The following is a 22,226-nucleotide window of genomic DNA, read 5'->3' on the forward strand; positions in this document are numbered from 1 at the left end:
AACATCGAAGCAGTCCAAGGCACACCACTAGAATGGTCATGCAGGCAGGGTTTGGCAACAGTAGAGCAGCCCAGCAGTTTAAGGGTTAAGGCAGGTAGTCAGACAGGCAGGTTCAGCAACAGTAATTAATCCAGCAGTATAAGGGTTAAGGCAGGTAGAGTAGTCAGGCAGGCAGGTTCAGTAGCGATATTAGGCACAAGAAAGAACGAACGATTTGTCACACCCAGGAGCACACAAAAGTAACACCTATACTTGGGCAGCGACAGATCATTCTAAAAACATTTAAATAGGTGCAGATTCAGGCCACTGAGCTCCGACCTGCATCCTGAGTGTGCGGCAATGACGAGCAGAGAAGGAGATGCCGCGCCCCTAGCAACGGCTAGAGTGGCGCGGCGTGACAGTAATCAATTTTGCTTATTTTTGAAAAATATTTTAAATACTTGCCAGCAATTTTTAAACATTTTGTTATGCAAAACTATTTTTAATGAATTAGCCCTTATAGGATATGCACAGATCTCAACCTGTTTTATGTCCCTTTAAGCTAAGCCTACAGCAGAGATATTTGAGTCTCTGGGACTGCCATAAGTATCTGCAACTTTCTCATTTCATTTCACAGCATCCCTATAAAGCACACATATGCCTCCCCCTAAAAGCCCTAAGATGCAATATGTGTGCTTTGCCTCACCAATAAAATGCTCATAATTTATCATTTGAAAATTCTCCCTTCTTATATTAACAAGAAAGAATAAATCACCGCTATAGAATATCCAACTTACTCCAATACTTTCAAAATAAAACTATATGACATAAAACCATGAATAAAAAAGTCTGATAAAAGTTATTAGGATGCACATGGTCGTGTAAAGAATTGTTCAATTAAAAAGCTTCCACAAACAAAAACGGAGATGCAGCTGTATAAATGAGAAGCCAACTTGGAAATCTTCTATACTGTACAATCACTAAAAACAAACAGGGAAACTCCGATTCAAGGTATAATATATATTTAATCACGCTTCTAAAACATAGTAAAAATGCAATTACTAGAAGCGCAACAGATAATTGCACAAAATCAGAAAGTCCATCCGGGATCTGTCCGTGTTAGTGTAAGCTCTCCTTTATTACTTCAAACGTTTGGTAGTCTGTATCTAGTAACGAATCAGGGTAGCAACAAAAAAAACACAATGTATTCCAAACATGCATGCGCCTTTGATAAAGTCTGCAAGTACAAGCAGATGAAACGCATCCGGCTATTCAGGTCCCACTATTGTATCCGTAGTTCCTGTTATCGGCGGTTGTTTCAAACTGTCTCAATATGTTGCTAATAGGGCCATTTTTTACAACACCGTTTAGAATACGTTGCGTTTGCTACCCGGACTTGTTACTTCAGATACAGACTACCAAGCTGCTGAAGTAATAAGGGACAGATCCCAGACAGACTTTCTGATTTTGTGCAATTATCATTTTTACTATGTTTTAGAAGCGTGATTAAATATATATTATATTATACCTTGAATCGGAGTTGCACTGTTTATGTTTATCAGTTTTTATACTAACAAATGGGAAACTAAGCTCCAACCCCCGTTACCAAAAAAAAGTATTTTAATCTTTAAAACAAATGAGCAATATGCATCCTCTGTATCTGTAATTGATACGAACATGGAGTTATCAAGCAGATGGTACCTTACACCAGTCAGACTAGGGGTGATCTATATTGTGGCACTTTGGTTACCTGCTGGAGAGGTTGTGCAGACACAGGTACATATTTACATATTTGGTGTCATTGCCTTGTAGCTCACAAATCTTGGATTGCTAGCACAAAAGAAATGGAAAGTGTGTAATCTATTAATCTATCCAAGGATGTCAGTTTTTTGTAATCCTAGGTGAGCTCAGGAGCGTGCACATGTCTTAAGCCATCTAAAAGCTTGCACAACACTGTTTATAGTAATGTTATACATTATTACAAAACACAACTGCCATAGACATGTGCATGCTCCTAAGCTCCTCTCACCCGACCTATATTTATTCTTCAACAAAGGATACCAAGAGAAGAAAGTTTATTTTTGACTTTACTGTCTATTTAAAGCTTTACCTGCAGCACATCTGGATCTCTCTTCTCAAGCATTGCTGACAGCCTTCTATTCTCTTGTTGTAAATTCTCCAGGAAAACCTTAAGTATCACAGGAGGAGAAATAGTATACGGAGAAAAATATGTTACTTAAAAGGGACAGTCTAGTTAAAATTAAAGGGATAGGAAAGTCAAAATTAAAAATTGCATGATTCAGATAGAGCATGACATTTTAAAACACTTTTAAATTCACTTCTATTTTAAAATGTGCTTTGTTCTCTTAGTATCCCTTAGGGAAAAAGAATACGCACATATCCTACACTAGTGGGCGCTGCTGCCGATTGGTCCCTGCACACGTTTGTCTCTTGTGATTGGCTAACTAGATGTGTTCAACTAGCTGTCAGTAGTGCAATGCTGTTCCTTCAAAGGATAACAAGAGAATGAAGCTCATTTGTTAATAGAAGTAAATGGAAAAGTCGTTTGAAACTGTATATTCTAAATTATGAAAGAAAATGTTGGGGTTTCCTGTCCCTTTAAACTTTCATGGTTTAGATAGGACATGCCAATTTAAACAAGTTTCCACTTATCAAATTTTTTTTTGTTTTCTTGGTATTCTTTGTTGAAAGCTACACCTAGGTAGGCTCATATGCTAAATTTCTAAGCCCTTAAAGGCCTCCTCTTAAGTTAGTGCATTTTGACAGTTTTTCACAGCTAGTTCATGTGTGCCTTATAAATTACATTGTGCTCACTCCCATGGAGTTATTTATGAGTCCGCGCTGATTGGCTAAAATGCAAGTCTGTCAAAAGAACTGAAGTAAGGAGGCAGTCTGCAGAGGCTTAGATACAAGTTAATCACAGTGGTGAAAAGTATATTAATATAACCGTGTTGGTTATGTAAAACTGGGGAATGGGTAATAAAGGTATTATCTATCTTTTTAAATAATAACAATTCTGGAGTAGACTTTCACTTTAATACAAACTTTGTTACTATGAAAAAAAGATTCTCTAACATAACAAAAGTGGCACACAGATGTGTATAAGATCAGATGTATGCAGTACAAGCAGGGCTGGATTTATAATTAGGCAGCATAGGCATGTGCCTACAGGTGCCCTCCATAGAGGGGTGCTTGTTTCTGCTTATTATAAATACCAGTAAGCTAAAAGTTACTTTTACGAAACCACAATACGGAGAGCTGGAAAAAAATGGTAACAGCTAGTTCCTGTTCAGCTAAAGGACCTTTGATGTTCGAGCTTCCTGCACTTTCTATCATTTGTTAGTCATGTGCCTACTCTGACATCACAGGTGACTTAAGTAGATGGGAACTAGCTGCTAATTGCAATATGGTGGCTAAAATTACTATTCTTGGGCCTATTTGGGCATTAAACACTAAATTCTTTTCAGGCACCTCCCTCTAATAATGGGTGCATCAATTTTGGAACCTAGGTTCCACTGTAGATATCCAAGTTAGAGCATATGTGCAACCATGTAAGCTTTGTAATGCAGTGAAAACTAGCGGCACCCATGACAAGAAGGAGGCTGTGAATAAAATCAATACTATGCTTATAAAAACAAAATGTATACTTACCTGATAAATTTGTTTCTTTCCGGGCATGGAGTCCACAATTTCATTCCAATTACTAGTGGGAATTCAACTCCGGCCAAAGGAAAATGGAAAAAGATAACATAGGTATATAGAGTTACCTGAGGTTTATACCAAAAAATTGCCCTCTTAACTGTAAATAAGGGCAGGTCGTGGACTCTCCATGCCCGGAAAGAAACAAATTTATAAAAGGTAAGCATAAATTTTGTTTTCTTAGAGAGTCCACGATTTCATTCCAATTACTAGTGGGAACCAATACACAAGCTAAAGGACACAGAATAAAAGTGAGGGAGAACGAGAGAGGCGGACCTAAACAGAAGGCACCACCGCTTGAAGAACTATTCTCCAAAAGGAAGCTTCAGCAGAGGCAAAAAATCATTTTATTTTATTTTAAATTTAGAAAAAAGGTATGCAATAAGGACCAAGAGGACACCTTGCAGAATTGCTCCATAGAAGCTTCCTCTTTGAAAGCCCAGGAAGGAGAGACACCCATAGTGGAGTGAGCCGTAATTCTCTCAGGAGGTTGTTGTCCAGTTGTTCTATAAGCTAACCGGATAACACTTCTCAGAGAGAAAGAGTAGCAGAAGTGGCCTTCTGACCCTTACGCTTACCAGCGAAAACAACGAATAGGACAGAAGATTGCCAAAATCTATAAATGCTAGCAGATAAAATTTTAGCATACGCACCAAATCCAGGTTGTGCAACAAACATTCCTTCTAAGAAGAAGGGCTAGGACAAAAGGAAGAAACAACAACAATTTCTTGCTAGATGTTGTGATCTGACACTACCTTATGAAGAAATCCCAACTTGGATCTCCTTATTCACATGAAAAATAAGGAAGGGAGAATCACATTATAGAGCCAGTCATTCTACCGAAGTTAGGAAGAGAAAGGAAAAGCCAAGGTGCAGAGAAGTTTACAATAATTAACAACCTGTCTAAAAGAACAGGGCGGGCCGTGGACTCATTGTGTCTAAAAAGAACCAAATTTATCAGGTAAGTATAATTTTTCTTTTCTTTTTAAAGACATTATGAGTCCACGGATCATCTTCATTACTTATGGGATACAATACCCAAGCTAGAGTACACAGATGATAAGGGAGGGACAAGACAGGGAACCTAAATGGAAGGCACCACTGCTTGAAGAACCTTTCTCCCAAAAGCTGCCTCAAGATAGGAGCTTTAATTATTATCTTGGATCTCCTCTAAGGAAGTCTCAGTCTTGAGAGACTCAGACAGAGCATCAAACCAATAAGCTGCTGCACTAGTGACAGTAGCAATGCACGCAGCTGGCTGCAATAGCAGACCCTGGTGAACATAAACCTTTTTAAGTAGACCCTCCAACTTCTTGTCCATGGGATCTTTAAAAGCACAACTATCCTCAATGGGAATAGTAGTTCGCTTGGCTAAGGTGGAAATAGCCCCTTCTACCTTAGGAACCATTTGCCAAGCTTCCCTGACAGCGTCAGCAATAGGAAACATCTTTTTGAAAATAGGAGAGGGACAGAAGGAAATACCTGGTCTCTCCCATTCCTTAGAAACAATCTCTGAAGCTCGCTTAGGCACTGGAAAAACGTCCGAGTAAGAAGGAACTTCGAAATATCTGTCCAATTTACTTGACTTCGCAGAAGCGACCACTACTTGGAATTACAGTCGTCTAAAGTAACCAAAACCTCCCTGAGTAACAGACGGAGGTGTTCTAGTTTAAACCTGAAAGAGACAACCTCTGAATCAGTCAAAGGCAATGAACTCTCTGAGTCTGAAATTTCGCCTTCCGATAGAACCTCTATACCCTCCATCTCAGTTCCCTGGAAGGGTACATCCGAGATTGCCACCATTGCATCAGAAACCTCACTGATAGCATGGTTGTCTTTCCTCTTACGTTTGCCTTGTAGCATAGGAAAAGCAGACAACGCATCAGAAATTGTGGAAGACATAAGCGCAGCTATGTCTTTTAAGGTAACTCCAGCACGCGCTAGAGCAGAAGTACAGGGCACTGCTTGTGCGGGCATTAGTGAAGTTTGGGACGCTTGGGGAGAAAGCTGCGGCATACTATGAATCTCGTCATTAGACTCCTGAGAAACATCCGCTTTAGAAAAATTTTGTTCATGAAAAATCTTTTCTCTATAACTTAAAGCCCTCTCAATACATAAGGGACAAAAAGGAATTGGGGGTTCCACATTGACATCCAAACACATGGAGCAAGTTACATTTTCCACGGCTCCTATGTCCATACTGAAGCACAATAAAATGACAATGTAATAAAACTTTAACAAAAAAAATGTATTACAATAAAACGTTACTGTCCCTTTAAAAAGGAAACTTTTTTTACTTGCAGCAAGAAAAACGTCTCACCAAAAATAAAAATTCGAAGTTAATCAAAATACTTTATTTAAAAAAAAATGTATTATGTAAACCGTTACTGTGTCTTTACATTTTAAAACGTCAACTATTTTACTGCATTAAGAAAAAGAACGTATTCTCAGTTAAATAAAGCAAAATTCAGACCCCCCTTACACCTCAGCAGCTCTGCTGAGGCACCTACCTGCCAACCGGCTCACTGCTATGTCTTTAGCGATCCGGATAATAAGGTCTCTATAGCACTAAAACCACTTGCTCAAATTATACAACAACCATGCGGTTCGAGTGCGATGTTGCTCAGACGTCCATGACACACCAGACAAGGCTGAATACTGTGCAGCTTAAAGGAAGCACGCAAAAACGACTGCTCCCCATCGTGGGCGTTACTAAACAAAAATAACCCGACCGGCTTCATAGAAAAATAAACCGTTAGGGAAATTAACCACCGTAATGTCAAATAAGCTTAGCTCCCAGCCCCAGTGCTCCTGTACTTGTGCTGTCCAAAACTCTCCATACACAGAGAGTATAATGTCCCAACACAAAGAGCCCCATGTTTCTGAGCCTTATGTGTTATATGTATCTTATTAAAGTGCCCACTTTCCTCTGAGTCTTGTTATCCTCCCAGAATAAAAAAGTCAGCACTTACCTTCAATTTGTCCAACAGCAGGACAGTCCAGCAGGTTTAAGAGGTCTTCTCCCTCCCATAGCCCTGTGGAAAATGATAAAGCCTGAGTTAAGTTTGCTTAGGCCATCAGGATTAGGGCAGCATAAATGTATGGGAGGCACAGTGAGAATTATGTCCCACCAGTTCCCATTGCTCTAAAGCCACCAAAAGCTCTACTGAAGAGACTGATATTGACTACAGCTACACCCTAGAACAAGGCAGCACAATCTTGCACTACTTTAAAAAATAATAAACTCTTGATTGAAGAATATTTTCTAACACCTAACTTTACCTCTTCCTAGCACTAACGTAGGCAAAGAGAATGACTGGGGTGGGAGGGAAGGTAGGAGCTATTTAACAGCTCTGCTGTGGTGCTCTTTGCCTCCTCCTGCTGACCAGGAGGTGAATATCCCATAAGTAATGAAGATGATCCATGGACTCATCGTGTCTTTAAAAAGAAATAGGCCACGCCTTAAATGAACATCCAGCGCCAGCAACTGGATTAGAACCATCAACCTTTGAGTTGCAAAGCCACGGAGATAATCACCAGTTTACATTGGCCTGCTTTCCTAAGTAACGGCCCTTCGCTCAACTGAGCTCTAATTAACTGCGCCATAAATTTGAGAAAAAAATGAGACGACATGTTTATCATCAAATTAAAAACTGCCACGGACATGAACATGTCGCGGACCAGTCAGCAGCGTTCCACACACTGAGACGGTATAAGAAACAAAGATAACCCTCTGCTCCTGTCACATACCTATTTACATAGAAAATAAAAGGCTTATTGCACATAGAGAGATTAAACACCTAACTTAGGACAACAAAAAATAAGAAGAAGAACTTAAAAAAAGTTCTAAAAAGTTCTAAATTGGAGTAAAATTAAATGATAAAGTTTTAGTATGTGATGAGTTATACAGAAAAGGCTAATTATGTACGAAAAAAGTCTTTCCATCCATCGCACAAGATGGCGACAAACCCTTAGAAAAGAAGACTTTTACAATGTAAAAAAGTCTAGAGCAAAAAAAACACACAGCCATTGCAACTAGTAATCACTTAGAAATTAATATTTTAATAATCAGAGGCTGACAGAAAAAAATATTATGGCAGTATTACTTAAACACTACCATTTAGAATGATGCGCTAAGATATTTAAAAAAAAAAGCGCTGAGACAGACTCTAAGAAAACATAATTTATGTAAGAACTTACCTGATAAATTCATTTCTTTCATATTAGCAAGAGTCCATGAGCTAGTGACGTATGGGATATACATTCCTACCAGGAGGGGCAAAGTTTCCCAAACCTTAAAATGCCTATAAATACACCCCTCACCACACCCACAATTCAGTTTAACGAATAGCCAAGAAGTGGGGTGATAAGAAAAAAGTGCGAAAGCATATAAAATAAGGAATTGGAATAATTGTGCTTTATACAAAAAAAAATCAAAACCACCACAAAAAAGGGCGGGCCTCATGGACTCTTGCTAATATGAAAGAAATGAATTTATCAGGTAAGTTCTTACATAAATTATGTTTTCTTTCATGTAATTAGCAAGAGTCCATGAGCTAGTGACGTATGGGATAATGATTACCCAAGATGTGGATCTTTCCACACAAGAGTCACTAGAGAGGGAGGGATAAAATAAAGACAGCCAATTCCTGCTGAAAATAATCCACACCCAGAATAAAATTTTTAATGAAAAAACATAAGCAGAAGATTCAAACTGAAACCACTGCCTGAAGTAGGTTTCTACCAAAAACTGCTTCAGAAGAAGAAAACACATCAAAATGGTAGAATTTAGTAAAAGTATGCAAAGAGGACCAAGTTGCTGTTTTGCAAATCTGATCAACCGAAGCTTCATTCTTAAACGCCCAGGAAGTAGAAACTAACCTAGTAGAATGAGCTGTAATCCTTTGAGGCGGAGTGTTACCCGACTCAACATAGGCATGATGAAATAAAGATTTCAACCAAGATGCCAAAGAAATGGCAGAAGCTTTCTGGTCTTTTCTAGAACCGGAAAAGATGACAAATAGACTAGAAGTCTTTCGGAAAGACTTAATAGCTTCAACATAATATTACAAAGCTCTAACAGCATCCAAAGAATGCAATGATTTCTCCTTAGAATTCATAGGATTAGGACATAATGAAGGAACCACAATTTCTCTACTAATGTTGTAAGAATTCACAACCTTAGGTAAAAAATTCAAAAGAAGTTCGCAGCACCGCCTTATCCTGATGCAAAATCAGAAAAGGAGACTCACAAAAAAGAGTAGATAATTCAGAGACTCTTCTGGCAGAAGAGATGGCCAAAAGAAACAAAAAACTTTCCAAGAAAGTAATATAATGACCAAAGAATGCATGGGTTCAAAAGGAGGAGCTTGAAGAGCCCCCAGAACCAAATTCACTTTGTTTGACTTAATGACAGGTTTTATACGAACCAAAGCTTGTACAAAACAATGAATATCAGGAAGATTAGCAATCCTTCTGTGAAAAAGAACAGAAAGAGCAGAGATTTGTCTTTCAAGAAACTTGCGGACAAACCTTTATCTAAACCATCCTGAAGAAATATAAGTCTTCCAGACTCTATAATATATCTCTCTAGATACAGATTTACGAGCCTGTCACATAGTACCAATCACAGAGTCAGAGAAACCTCTTTGACCAAAAATCAAGCGTTCAAACTCCACACCTTAAAATTAAGGTTTGAGATCCTGATGGAAAAAAGAACCTTGAGACAGAAAGACTGGTCTTAACGGAAGAGTCCACAGCTGGCAAGAGGCCATCCGGACAAGATCCGCATACCAAAACCTGTGAGGCCATGCTGGAGCTACCAGCAGGACAAACGAGCATTCCTTTAGAATATTGGAGAATACCCTTGGAAGAAGAACTAGAGGCGGAAAGATATAGGCAGGATGACACTTGTAAGGAAGAGATAATGCATCCACTGCCTCCGCCCGAGGATCCCTGGATCCGGACAGATACCAGGGAAGTTTCTTGTTTAGATGAGAAGCCATCAGATCTATTTCTGGGAGTTCCCACATTTGAACAATCTGAGGAAATACCTCTGGGTGAAGACCATTCGCCCAGGTGCAACGTTTGGCGACTGAGATAATCCGCTTTCCAATTGTCCATACCTGGGATATGAACCGCAGAGATTAGACAGGAGCTGGATTCCGCCCAAACCAAAATTCGAGATACTTCTTTCATAGCCAGAGGACTGTGAGTCCCTCCTTGATGATTGATGTATGCCACAGTTGTGACATTGTCTATGTGAAAACAAATGAACAACTCTCTCTTCAGAAGAGGCCAAGACTGAAGAGCTCTGAAATTACACGGAGTTCCAAAATATTGATCGGAAATCTCACCTCCTGAGATTCCCAAACCCCTTGTGCCGTCAGATACCCCCACACAGCTCCCCAACCTGTAAGACTTGCATCTGTTGAGATTATAGTCCAGGTCGGAAGAACAAAGAAGCCCCCTGAACTAAACGATGGTGATCTGTCCACCATGTCAGAGAGTGTCGTATAATCGGTTTAAAGATATTAAGTGAGATATCTTTGAGTAATCCCTGCACCATTGGTTCAGCATACAGAGCTGAAGAGGTCGCATGTGAAAACGAGCAAAGGAGATCGCATCTGATGCGGCAGTCCTAAGACCTAAAATTTCCATGCATAAGGCTACCAAAGGGAATGATTGTGACTGAAGGTTTTGACAAGCTGAAATCAATGTTAAACTTCTCTTGTCTGACAAGGACAGAGTCATAGACACTCAATCTATTCTAGAAACCTAAAAAGGTTACCCTTGTCTGAGGAATCAATGAACTGATTGGTAAATTGATCCTCCAACCATGAACTTGAAGAAACAACACAAGTCGATTCGTATGAGATTCTTCGAAAATGAGAAGACTGAGCAAGTACCCAGATATCGTCCAATAAGGAAATACCAAAACCCTGTTCTCTGATTACAGAAAGAAGGGCACAGAGAACCTTTGAAAAAAATTCTTGGAACTGAGGCTAGGCCAAACGGTAGAGCCACAAAACTGGTAATGCTTGTCTAAAAAGAGAATCTCAGACACTAAAAGTGATCTGGATGAATCGGAATATGCAGATACACATCCTGTAAATCTATTGTAGACATATAATGCCCTTGCTAAACAAAAGGCAGGACAGTCCTACAGAAACTGAATGTTGGTATCCTTACATAACGATTCAATATTGATAGATCCGGAACTGGTCTGAAGGAATTAACCTTCTTTGGTACAATGAAGAGATAAAATAAAACCCCAGCCCCTGTTCCAGAACTGGAACTGGCATAAATACTCCAGCCAACTCTAGATCTGAAACACATTTCAGAAATGCTGAGCCTTTGCTGTGTTAACTGGGACACGGGAAAGAAAAAAATCTCTTAGCAGGAGGCCTTAACTGAAGCCAATACTGTACCTTTCTGAAACAATGTTCTGAAACCAGAAATTGAGAACGGAATTGATCAAAATTTCTTTGAAGAAAACGTAATCTGCCCCATACCAGCTGAGCTGGAATAAGGTCCGCACCTTCATGGGTACTTAGGAGCTGGCAATAGGTTTTCTATAAGGCTTGGATATATTCCAAACTGGAAATAGTTTCCAAACTGATACCGCTCCTGAGGATGAAGGATCAGGCTTTTGTTCCTTATTGTGAGGAAAAGAATGAAAATGATTATTAGCCCTAAATTTACCTTAGATTTTTTATCCTTTGGTAAAAAAGTTCCCTTCCTTCCAGAAACAGTTGAAATAATAATTTATTACCCTGGAAAGAAAAGGAAAGCAAAGTTGACTTAGAAGACATATCAGCATTCCAAGTTTAATCCATAAAGCTTTTCTAGCTAAAATAGCTAGAGACATATACCTGACATCAACTCTAATGATATCAAAAGATGGTATCACCAATAAAATTATTAGCATGTTATAGAATAATAATAATGCTATAAAATTATGATCTGTTACTTGTTGCGCTAAAGCTTCTAACCAAAAAGTTGAAGCTGCAGCAACATCCGCTAAAAATATAGCAGGTCTAAGAAGATTACCGGAACATAAGTAAGCTTTTCTTAGAAAGGATTCAATTTTCCTAACTAAAGGATCCTTAAATGAATTACTATTTGCCGTAGGAATAGTAGCACATTTAGCAGGAGTAGAGACAGCCCCATAACCTTAGGGATTTTGTCCCAAAAAAACTCTAATCTGTCAGATGGCACAGGATATAATTGCTTAAACGTTTAGAAGGAGTAAAAGAATTACCCAAATTATTCCATTCCCTGGAAATTACTTCAGAAATAGCATCAGGGAGATTAAACACTTCTGGAATAACTACAGGAGATTTAAAAACCTTATTTAAACGTTTAGATTTAGTATCAAGAGGACCAGAATCCTCTATTTCTAATGCAATTAATACTTCTTTAAATAAAGAACGAATAAATTCCATCTTGAACAAATACAAAGATTTATCAGCATCAACCTCTGAGACAGAAACCTCTGAACCAGAAGAACCATGATCAGTATCAGAATGATGATGTTCATTTAAAAATTCATCTGAAAAAAGAGAAGTTTTAAAAGACTTTTATGTAAACTAGAAGGAGAAATAACAGACATAGCCTTCTTAATGGATTTAAAAAATAAAATCTCTTATGTTTATCAGGAACACTCTGAAAATTAGATGTTGACGGAACAGCAACAGGTAATGTAACAGTACTAAAGGAAATTTTATCTGCATTAATAAGTTTGTCATGACATGCAATACAAACAACAGCTGGAGAAACAGATACCAAAAATTATAGCAGATACACTTAGCTTGGTAGCTCCAGCACTAGACAGCGATTTTCCTGTAGTATCTTCTGACTCAGATGCAACGTGAGACATCTTGCAATATGTAAGAGAAAAAACAACATATAAAGCAAAATTGATCAAATTCCTTAAATGACAGTTTCAGGAATGGGAAAAAATGCCAAAGAACAAGCTTCAAGCAACCAGAAGCAATGAAAAAATAAGACTTAAATAATGTGGAGACAAAAGCGACGCCCTTATTTTTTAGCGCCAAATAAGACGCCCACATTATTTGGCGCCCAAATGATTTTGGCGCCAAAAATGATGCCACATCCGGAACGCCAACATTTTTGGCGCAAAATAACGTCAAAAAATGACGCAACTTCCGGCGACACGTATGACGCCGGAAACGGAAAAGAATTTTTGCGCCAAAAAAGTCCGCGCCAAGAATGACGCAATAAAATGAAGCATTTTCAGCCCCCGCGAGCCTAACAGCCCACAGGAAAAAAAAGAGTCAAATTTTTGAAGGTAAGAAAAAATGATTAATTCAAATGCATTATCCCAAATATGAAACTGACTGTCTGAAAAATAAGGAAAGTTGAACATTCTGAGTCAAGGCAAATAAATGTTTGAATACATATATTTAGAACTTTATAAACAAAGTGCCCAACCATAGCTTAGAGTGTCACAAAAAATAAGATTTACTTACCCCAGGACACTCATCTACATGTTTGTAGAAAGCCAAACCAGTACTGAAACGAGAATCAGCAGAGGTAATGGTATATATAAGGGTATATATAAGAGTATATCGTCGATCTGAAAAGGGAGGTAAGAGATGAATCTCTACGACCGATAACAGAGAACCTATGAAATAGACCCCGTAGAAGGAGATCACTGCATTCAAAATAGGCAATACTCTCCTCACATCCCTCTGACATTCACTGCACGCTGAGAGGAAAACCGGGCTCCAACTTGCTGCGGAGCGCATATCAACGTAGAATCTAGCACAAACTTACTTCACCACCTCCATCGGAGGCAAAGTTTGTAAAACTGAATTGTGGGTGTGGTGAGGGGTGTATTTATAGGCATTTTAAGGTTTGGGAAACTTTGCCCCTCCTGGTAGGAATGTATATCCCATACGTCACTAGCTCATGGACTCTTGCTAATTACATGAAAGAAAGAGTCATCCAGTAAACTTCACAGTCCGTGGCGCTCAAGAACAGCCATGAGGAAAAATACCTTATTATAGTATACAAATCCTCTAAACCAGTGATCCCAGTTACAAAATGCATAAAAAGAGAGAGTGGATCGCACAAATAAGTGCAGTCTAGAAGTCTAGGAAATGCAGCACATATAAGAGTAAATGATGTCAGAAAAAAGAACAGATACATTCAATTTGTGCAAAAAATATTGAAATACATTTATTAATATTACTATATATAAGCTTAAAAAACACACACACACATACAAGTAAGGGGTCCCCCTAAAAAGTTGCGTACAAAAGATATGGCCAGATAAATTACTAAAGTGGTGCACCACTTGTCCAAAGATTGCTTGGAACTGAAGAGTCAAGCAAGGCAAGAAAGCATTAATGCATAAGTGTAGCTCAGCAAAGCAGTCAATGCTCAAACAATGTTCCAGATTAATGCAGAAAAGCGTAGTGCACAAAGCAATGAAAAAGTCAGCATCAAGCCAAGCAAAATAAATCCATAAGCAGTTAGAAATTCTTCAGTTACACTGACATATCTTTAGAGACCATCACAGTTAGTAACCCTCAATGTGTGTATAGCAAAGATGAAACACATATATTGCATTCATACGTTCTAAACAATATGCCCCAGGTGCTGCACTTTCAGATAAAACAGAACGCATCCAGCGTTATATCCGATGATGAATACTGATCCACATGCAGATTTCACCAACAGGCAATGTTCCATCAGTCACAGAGGGTAAGCAAAGTGAGGAAGGGATCTCCCAAACAAGTGAGGTCACTTTTTTGTTTTACAAAATGCATAACCCGACATAAGCAGTGATCAAATGCACCAACACCGAAGCCTCTAATGAATAAGCGACCGTATGCCACGATAAAGCCCTAGGACAGCCCAGAGATTAAACATCTTCCAACTAACTGAGCGGCTGGAAGTTGCGATGCGTGAGAGCAAGAGGAATAATATTTTGCTCCGTATGCGGATGTGTTGCTTGTGCGGCCATGAAACAAATTGCGTATGAGAATATATACACAAACGCCCTAGGAAAGAGATATGAAATATTTACCGAAGCGACCTAAATAGGAAGCTGCAAATGTCAATAACACCGGCGCTCTACATACATCAGCACCCCATACAATGTGCTGCGAAAAACAGCACTTAACAGCAGCGCTCTATGAATACAAGTACCCATACTGTGTACTGTAAAGGTGGCCATTTACTCTGCATATGATACCAGCACCCTATACTGTGTGCTGTAAATGCGGCCATCCACATCAGCACCATATTTACACAAGCGCTCTGTGAGCCGCGAAAGTGGCCATAAATACCACCACTCTGCATACAGCCGCAAATGCGGCCATAAACACCACTGCTTTGTATACATAAACACCCATACTGTCTGCTGTGAAAGATATTGACAGCACTCTATATGACAACAGCGCTCTATACTTTTATGTTGCAAATGTGGTATCCTAGTTGTGAGCTGAAATGCGGCCTCAAACTTGAGAATCGGATCCTCAAAGAAAAGTCGTTGCTGCTCTTAGTGAAATGATATCCCAAGATTTTGATATAACTAATATTCCTAGACGCAACATTTTAATAGGGTAATGGATGTGCCAGCTGGTCACCGTTAAACGTCCCGTCCCCCCTTCCCCTGATGGCAGTAACATCATACCTGCCAAGGGAAGGGAATAAGTAATAAAAAAAAAAAAAGACACAGTACTTCCTAGTCTGTCAGCTTCATCCAACATCTGACAGGGTCCTGGGTAGAAAAGAAAAACAGAGTAACCAACCCTGGTTTTCTAAATAGGGGTAGAATAAGTGCTGGAAGGTAAGGACTACCTCGCCGTCTTCCAACTTCTAAAAGCCACCATTACGCTTACTAAAGAGATTGACATGGACACAGCATAGCCACAATCCTTGTTTGCAGGGAAAGTACCCATCAAAGGATTACATTCTTCAGACACCATCTTCGCACATCCTCCCGATGATAGAGGCAAAGAGGATAACTGGGGATTATGGGTAAGGGAAGTGACACTTAAAGGGCCATGATACCCAAATGTTTAAACACTTGAAAGTGATGCAGCATAGCTATAAAAAGCTGACTAGAAAATATCACCTGAACATCTCTATGTAAAAAAGAAAGATATTTTACCTCAAAAGTTCCTCAGTAGCCACCTCCCATTGTAAAGGACTTCTAAGCAGCAAATCAGTATGCCTGTCCGGGGCAGCGAAGGGAGTGAGCTTCGCGAACACTCATCTTATTTTCCTATTCAGTTTAAGGAAGTTTACTATGAAATCTCATGAGAGTAAATTCAAATCTCATGAGATCACAGTAAAAGAGTTCATAACCTCAGCACTGCTGATGCTGATTGGCTGCTATTCATTTCTTCATTATTATTTTTTTACCTGCAGCTGGGCAGCAGCTGAAGTATAAAACTTTTTACACAGAACTTACTCTGCTGAGCTAAGGAAATTGTGAGGCAAAATATCTTCCTTTTTTACATAGAGATGCTCAGGTGATATTTTCCCGTCAGCTTTTTACAGTTATACTGCATTAGTTTCAAGTGATTTAGCATATGAGTATTATTGTCCCTTTAAAAGCTCTGCTGGGGTGCTCTTTGCCTCCTCCTGCTGGCCATGAGTTGAATTCCCAAAAGAAATTGGAATGAAATTATGGACTCTCCATGCCATAGGAAAGAACTGTATTGTACAAGAACGTCAAAATAATGTTGTGCAAAAATAAAAAAGTATGATGTAACATGTATAAGAATGAAAACAAATGATGCAGAAAGAGAGAGACAGTAATTATTACATTTACATTACAAAGACATGCCCCTACCCTATGTTCTGCAGATTGTCTCTCGGCTCTCTCCCTCTCTGATCGTAGCTTTTTCTCCCACTCACCAGCAGTGGTGTTGGAGGAAGCCATGCACATATCTCTTTTATGCAACTCCTGGGTCAACTGGGAGATCTCTTTCCTCATCCCATCTACAGCACTGTTGTATGTAAGCTCAGCCTGGGACAGCTGGCCCTTCAGCTGGAAGATCAAGGGAAATCAGTCACAGAGAGCTCCCTGCCCCCAACACTTGTACTAATGGAATTATCCAGCTAATCTGCAAGATGTGATCAACTCATGGTTTTTATTAAATTAGAAGCATGTGAGTGAGTGAGTGCATAAAGAGCACTCCTTTCCTGTGTAATTACATTATTACAATAGAGTTTTTCTACTCTATTTTCCTTATATACTTGTGCGTCAGGTAACCAAGATATACCATTAAATTCTGAATAGCATCAAAGTAAAAGATGGACAGACATAACCAGCAGACAGAACTAGGTAGATGCATGCAAAGTAGGGCAAACAAAAGCCGCCATATCAAATATAGGCGGGGTATGCACAGCAGAATATGCACACCAGGGCCTAGATTTGGAGTTTGGCGGTAGCCGTGAAAACCAGCGTTAGAGGCTCCTAACGCTGGTTTTAGGCTACCTCCGGTATTTGGAGTCACTCAAAAACGGGGTCTAACGTTCACTTTTCAGCCGCGACTTTTCCATACCGCAGATCCCCTTACGTAAATTGCGTATCCTATCTTTTCAATGGGATTTTTCTAACTCCGGTATTTAGAGTCGTGTCTGAAGTGAGCGTTAGAAATCTAACGACAAAACTCCAGCCGCAGAAAAAAGTCAGTAGTTAAGAGCTTTCTGGGCTAACGCCGGTTCATAAAGCTCTTAACTACTGTGCTCTAAAGTACACTAACACCCATAAACTACCTATGTACCCCTAAACCGAGGTCCCCCCACATCGCCGCAACTCGATTACATTTTTTAACCCCTAATCTGCCGACCGCCACCTACGTTATCCTTATGTACCCCTAATCTGCTGCCCCTAACACCGCCGACCCCTATATTATATTTATTAACCCCTAACCTGCCCCCCACAACGTCGCCGCCACCTACCTACAATAATTAACCCCTAATCTGCCGACCGCAAAGAGCCGCCAGCTACATTATAGCTTTGTACCCCTAATCTGCTGCCCCTAACACCGCCGACCCCTATATTATATTTATTAACCCCTAACCTGCCCTCCCTAACATCGCCGACACCTAACTTCAATTATTAACCCCTAATCTGCCGACCGAATCTCGCCGCTATTCTAATAAATGTATTAACCCCTAAAGCTAAGTCTAACCCTAACACCCCCCTAAGTTAAATATAATTTTAATCTAACGAAATTAATTAACTCTTATTAAATAAATTATTCCTATTTAAAGCTAAATACTTACCTGTAAAATAAATCCTAATATAGCTACAACATAAATTATAATTATATTATAGCTATTTTAGGATTAATATTTATTTTACAGGTAACTTTGTATTTATTTTAACCAGGTACAATAGCTATTAAATAGTTAAGAACTATATAATAGCTAAAATAATTACAAATTTACCTGTAAAATAAATCCTAACCTAAGTTACAATTAAACCTAACACTACACTATCAATAAATATATTAAATACAATATCTACAAATAAATACAATTAAATAAACTAACTAAAGTACAAAAAATAAAAAAATATTTACAAACATAAGAAAAATATTACAACAATTTTAAACTAATTACACCTACTCTAAGCCCCCTAATAAAATAAAGCCCCCCAAAATAAAAAAATGCCCTACCCTATTCTAAATTACTAAAGTTCAAAGTTCTTTTACCTTACCAGCCCTGAACAGGGCCCTTTGCGGGGCATGCCCCAAGAAGTTCAGCTCTTTTGCCTGTAAAAAAAAAAAAAAATACAATACCCCCCCACCCCCACCAACATTACAACCCACCACCCACATACCCCTAATCTAACCCAAACCCCCCTTAAATAAACCTAACACTAAGCCCCTGAAGATCATCCTACCTTGTCTTCACCATACCAGGTTCACCGATCCGTCCTGGCTCCAAAATCTTCATCCAACCCAAGCGGGGGCTGGCGATCCATCTTCCGGCGGCTGAAGAGGTCCAGAAGAGGCTCCAAAGTCTTCATCCTATCCGGGAAGAAGAGTAGATCCGGACCGGCAACCATCATCTTCCAAGCGGCATCTTCTATCTTCATCCGATGAGGACCGGCTCCATCCTGAAGACCTCCACCGCGGACCCATCTTCATCCGGCGACGTCCAACTGAAGAATGACGGTTCCTTTAAGGGACGTCATCCAAGATGGCGTCCCTCAAATTCCGATTGGCTGATAGGATTCTATCAGCCAATCGGAATTAAGGTAGGAATATTCTGATTGGCTGATGGAATCAGCCAATCAGAATCAAGATCAATCCGATTGGCTGATCCAATCAGCCAATCAGATTGAGCTCGCATTCTATTGGCTGATCGGAACAGCCAATAGAATGCGAGCTCAATCTGATTGGCTGATTGGATCAGCCAATCGGATTGAACTTGATTCTGATTGGCTGATTCCATCAGCCAATCAGAATATTCCTACCTTAATTCCGATTGGCTGATAGAATCCTATCAGCCAATCGGAATTCGAGGGACGCCATCTTGGATGACGTCCCTTAAAGGAACCGTCATTCTTCAGTTGGACGTCGCCGGATGAAGATGGGTACGCGGTGGAGGTATTCAGGATGGAGCAGGTCTTCATCGGATGAAGATAGAAGATGCCGCTTGGAAGATGATGGTTGCCGGTCCTGATCTACTCTTCTTCCCGGATAGGATGAAGACTTTGGAGCCTCTTCTGGACCTCTTCAGCCGCCGGAAGATGGATCGCCAGCCCCCGCTTGGGTTGGATGAAGATTTTGGAGCCAGGACGGATTGGTGAACCTGGTATGGTGAAGACAAGGTAGGATGATCTTCAGGGGCTTAGTGTTAGGTTTATTTAAGGGGGGTTTGGGTTAGATTAGGGGTATGTGGGTGGTGGGTTGTAATGTTGGGGGGGGGTATTGTATTTTTTTTTTTTTACAGGCAAAAGAGCTGAACTTCTTGGGGCATGCCCCGCAAAGGGCCCTGTTCAGGGCTGGTAAGGTAAAAGAGCTTTGAACTTTAGTAATTTAGAATAGGGTAGGGCATTTTTTATTTTGGGGGGCTTTGTTATTTTATTAGGGGGCTTAGAGTAGGTGTAATTAGTTTAAAATTGTTGTAAGATTTTCCTTCTGTTTGTAAATATTTTTTTATTTTTTGTAACTTAGTTCTTTTTTATTTTTTGTACTTTAGTTAGTTTATTTCATTGTAGTTATTTGTAGATATTTTATTTAATTAATTTAATGATAGTGTAGTGTTAGGTTTAATTGTAACTTAGGTTAGGATTTATTTTACAGGTAATTTTGTTATTATTTTAACTAGGTAACTATTAAATAGTTATTAACTATTTAATAGCTATTGTACCTGGTTAAAATAATTACAAAGTTACCTGTAAAATAAATATTAATCCTAAAATAGCTATAATATAATTATAATTTATGTTGTAGCTATATTAGGATTTATTTTACAGGTAAGTATTTAGCTTTAAATAGGAATAATTTATTTAATAAGAGATAATTAATTTCGTTAGATGTAAATTATATTTAACTTAGGGGGGTGTTAGTGTTAGGGTTAGACTTAGCTTTAGGGGTTAATACATTTATTAGAATAGCGGTGAGCTCCAGTCGGCAGATTAGGGGTTAATAATTGAAGTTAGGTGTCGGCGATGTTAGGGAGGGCAGATTAGGGGTTAATACTATTTATTATAGGGTTAGTGAGGCGGATTAGGGGTTAATAACTTTATTATAGTAGCACTCAGGTCCAGTCGGCAGATTAGGGGTTAATAAGTGTAGGCAGGTGGAGGCGACGTTGTGGGGGGGCAGATTAGGGGTTAATAAATATAATATAGGGGTCGGCGATGTTAGGGCAGCAGATTAGGGGTACATAGGGATAATGTAAGTAGCGGCGGTTTACGGAGCGGCAGATTAGGGGTTAATAATAATATGCAGGGGTCAGCGATAGCGGGGGCGGCAGATTAGGGGTTAATAAGTGTAAGGTTAGGGGTGTTTAGACTCGGGGTACATGTTAGGGTGTTAGGTGCAGACGTAGGAAGTGTTTCCGCATAGCAAACAATGGGGCTGCGTTAGGAGCTGAACGCGGCTTTTTTGCAGGTGTTAGGTTTTTTTTCAGCTCAAACATCCCCATTGTTTCCTATGGGGGAATCGTGCACGAGCACGTTTTTGAGGCTGGCCGCGTCCGTAAGCAACTCTGGTATCGAGAGTTGAAGCTGCGTTAAATATGCTCTACGCTCCTTTTTTGGAGCCTAACGCAGCCTTTATGTGGACTCTCAATACCAGAGTTATTTTTATGGTGCGGCCAGAAAAAAGCCGGCGTTAGCTACGCGGGTCCTTACCGAAAAAACTCTAAATCTAGCCGCAGGTCTGGTAATAGAATAGAAGCACGTTCACAAAAGGAAAAACAGAATTTATGTTTACCTGATAAATTACTTTCTCCAACGGTGTGTCCGGTCCACGGCGTCATCCTTACTTGTGGGATATTCTCTTCCCCAACAGGAAATGGCAAAGAGCCCAGCAAAGCTGGTCACATGATCCCTCCTAGGCTCCGCCTACCCCAGTCATTCGACCGACGTTAAGGAGGAATATTAGCATAGGAGAAACCATATGGTACCGTGGTGACTGTAGTTAAAGAAAATAAATTATCAGACCTGATTAAAAAAACCAGGGCGGGCCGTGGACCGGACACACCGTTGGAGAAAGTAATTTATCAGGTAAACATAAATTCTGTTTTCTCCAACATAGGTGTGTCCGGTCCACGGCGTCATCCTTACTTGTGGGAACCAATACCAAAGCTTTAGGACACGGATGAAGGGAGGGAGCAAATCAGGTCACCTAAATGGAAGGCACCACGGCTTGCAAAACCTTTCTCCCAAAAATAGCCTCAGAAGAAGCAAAAGTATCAAACTTGTAAAATTTGGTAAAAGTGTGCAGTGAAGACCAAGTCGCTGCCCTACATATCTGATCAACAGAAGCCTCGTTCTTGAAGGCCCATGTGGAAGCCACAGCCCTAGTGGAATGAGCTGTGATTCTTTCGGGAGGCTGCCGTCCGGCAGTCTCGTAAGCCAATCTGATGATGCTTTTAATCCAAAAAGAGAGAGAGGTAGAAGTTGCTTTTTTACCTCTCCTTTTACCGGAATAAACAACAAACAAGGAAGATGTTTGTCTAAAATCCTTTGTAGCATCTAAATAGAATTTTAGAGCGCGAACAACATCCAAATTGTGCAACAAACGTTCCTTCTTTGAAACTGGTTTCGGACACAGAGAAGGTACGATAATCTCCTGGTTAATGTTTTTGTTAGAAACAACTTTTGGAAGAAAACCAGGTTTAGTACGTAAAACCACCTTATCTGCATGGAACACCAGATAAGGAGGAGAACACTGCAGAGCAGATAATTCTGAAACTCTTCTAGCAGAAGAAATTGCAACTAAAAACAAAACTTTCCAAGATAACTTAATATCAACGGAATGTAAGGGTTCAAACGGAACCCCCTGAAGAACTGA

At 39.7% G+C, this 22,226-nt stretch overlaps 1 protein-coding gene across 4 annotated transcripts in view; it reads right to left on the reverse strand.

Moving 5' to 3' along the window:
- Positions 1-22,226, reverse strand: part of CEP63 (centrosomal protein 63) — a 93,594-nt gene that overhangs the window by 21,546 nt on the left and 49,822 nt on the right. For 2 of the 4 annotated variants that reach the window (XM_053709788.1, XM_053709787.1), the window contains exons 11-12: positions 16,535-16,732; positions 2,090-2,167 (exon numbers count right to left, since the gene is read on the reverse strand). In XM_053709788.1, the coding sequence (XP_053565763.1) occupies positions 2,090-2,167; positions 16,535-16,732 (276 nt within the window). The remainder of the gene's footprint in view (positions 1-2,089; positions 2,168-16,534; positions 16,733-22,226) is intronic. The other 2 variants (XM_053709790.1, XM_053709789.1) reach the window with 2 other exon arrangements.

Source organism: Bombina bombina, chromosome 4 (assembly GCF_027579735.1).
Source record: "Bombina bombina isolate aBomBom1 chromosome 4, aBomBom1.pri, whole genome shotgun sequence".
Lineage (NCBI taxonomy): Eukaryota > Metazoa > Chordata > Amphibia > Anura > Bombinatoridae > Bombina > Bombina bombina.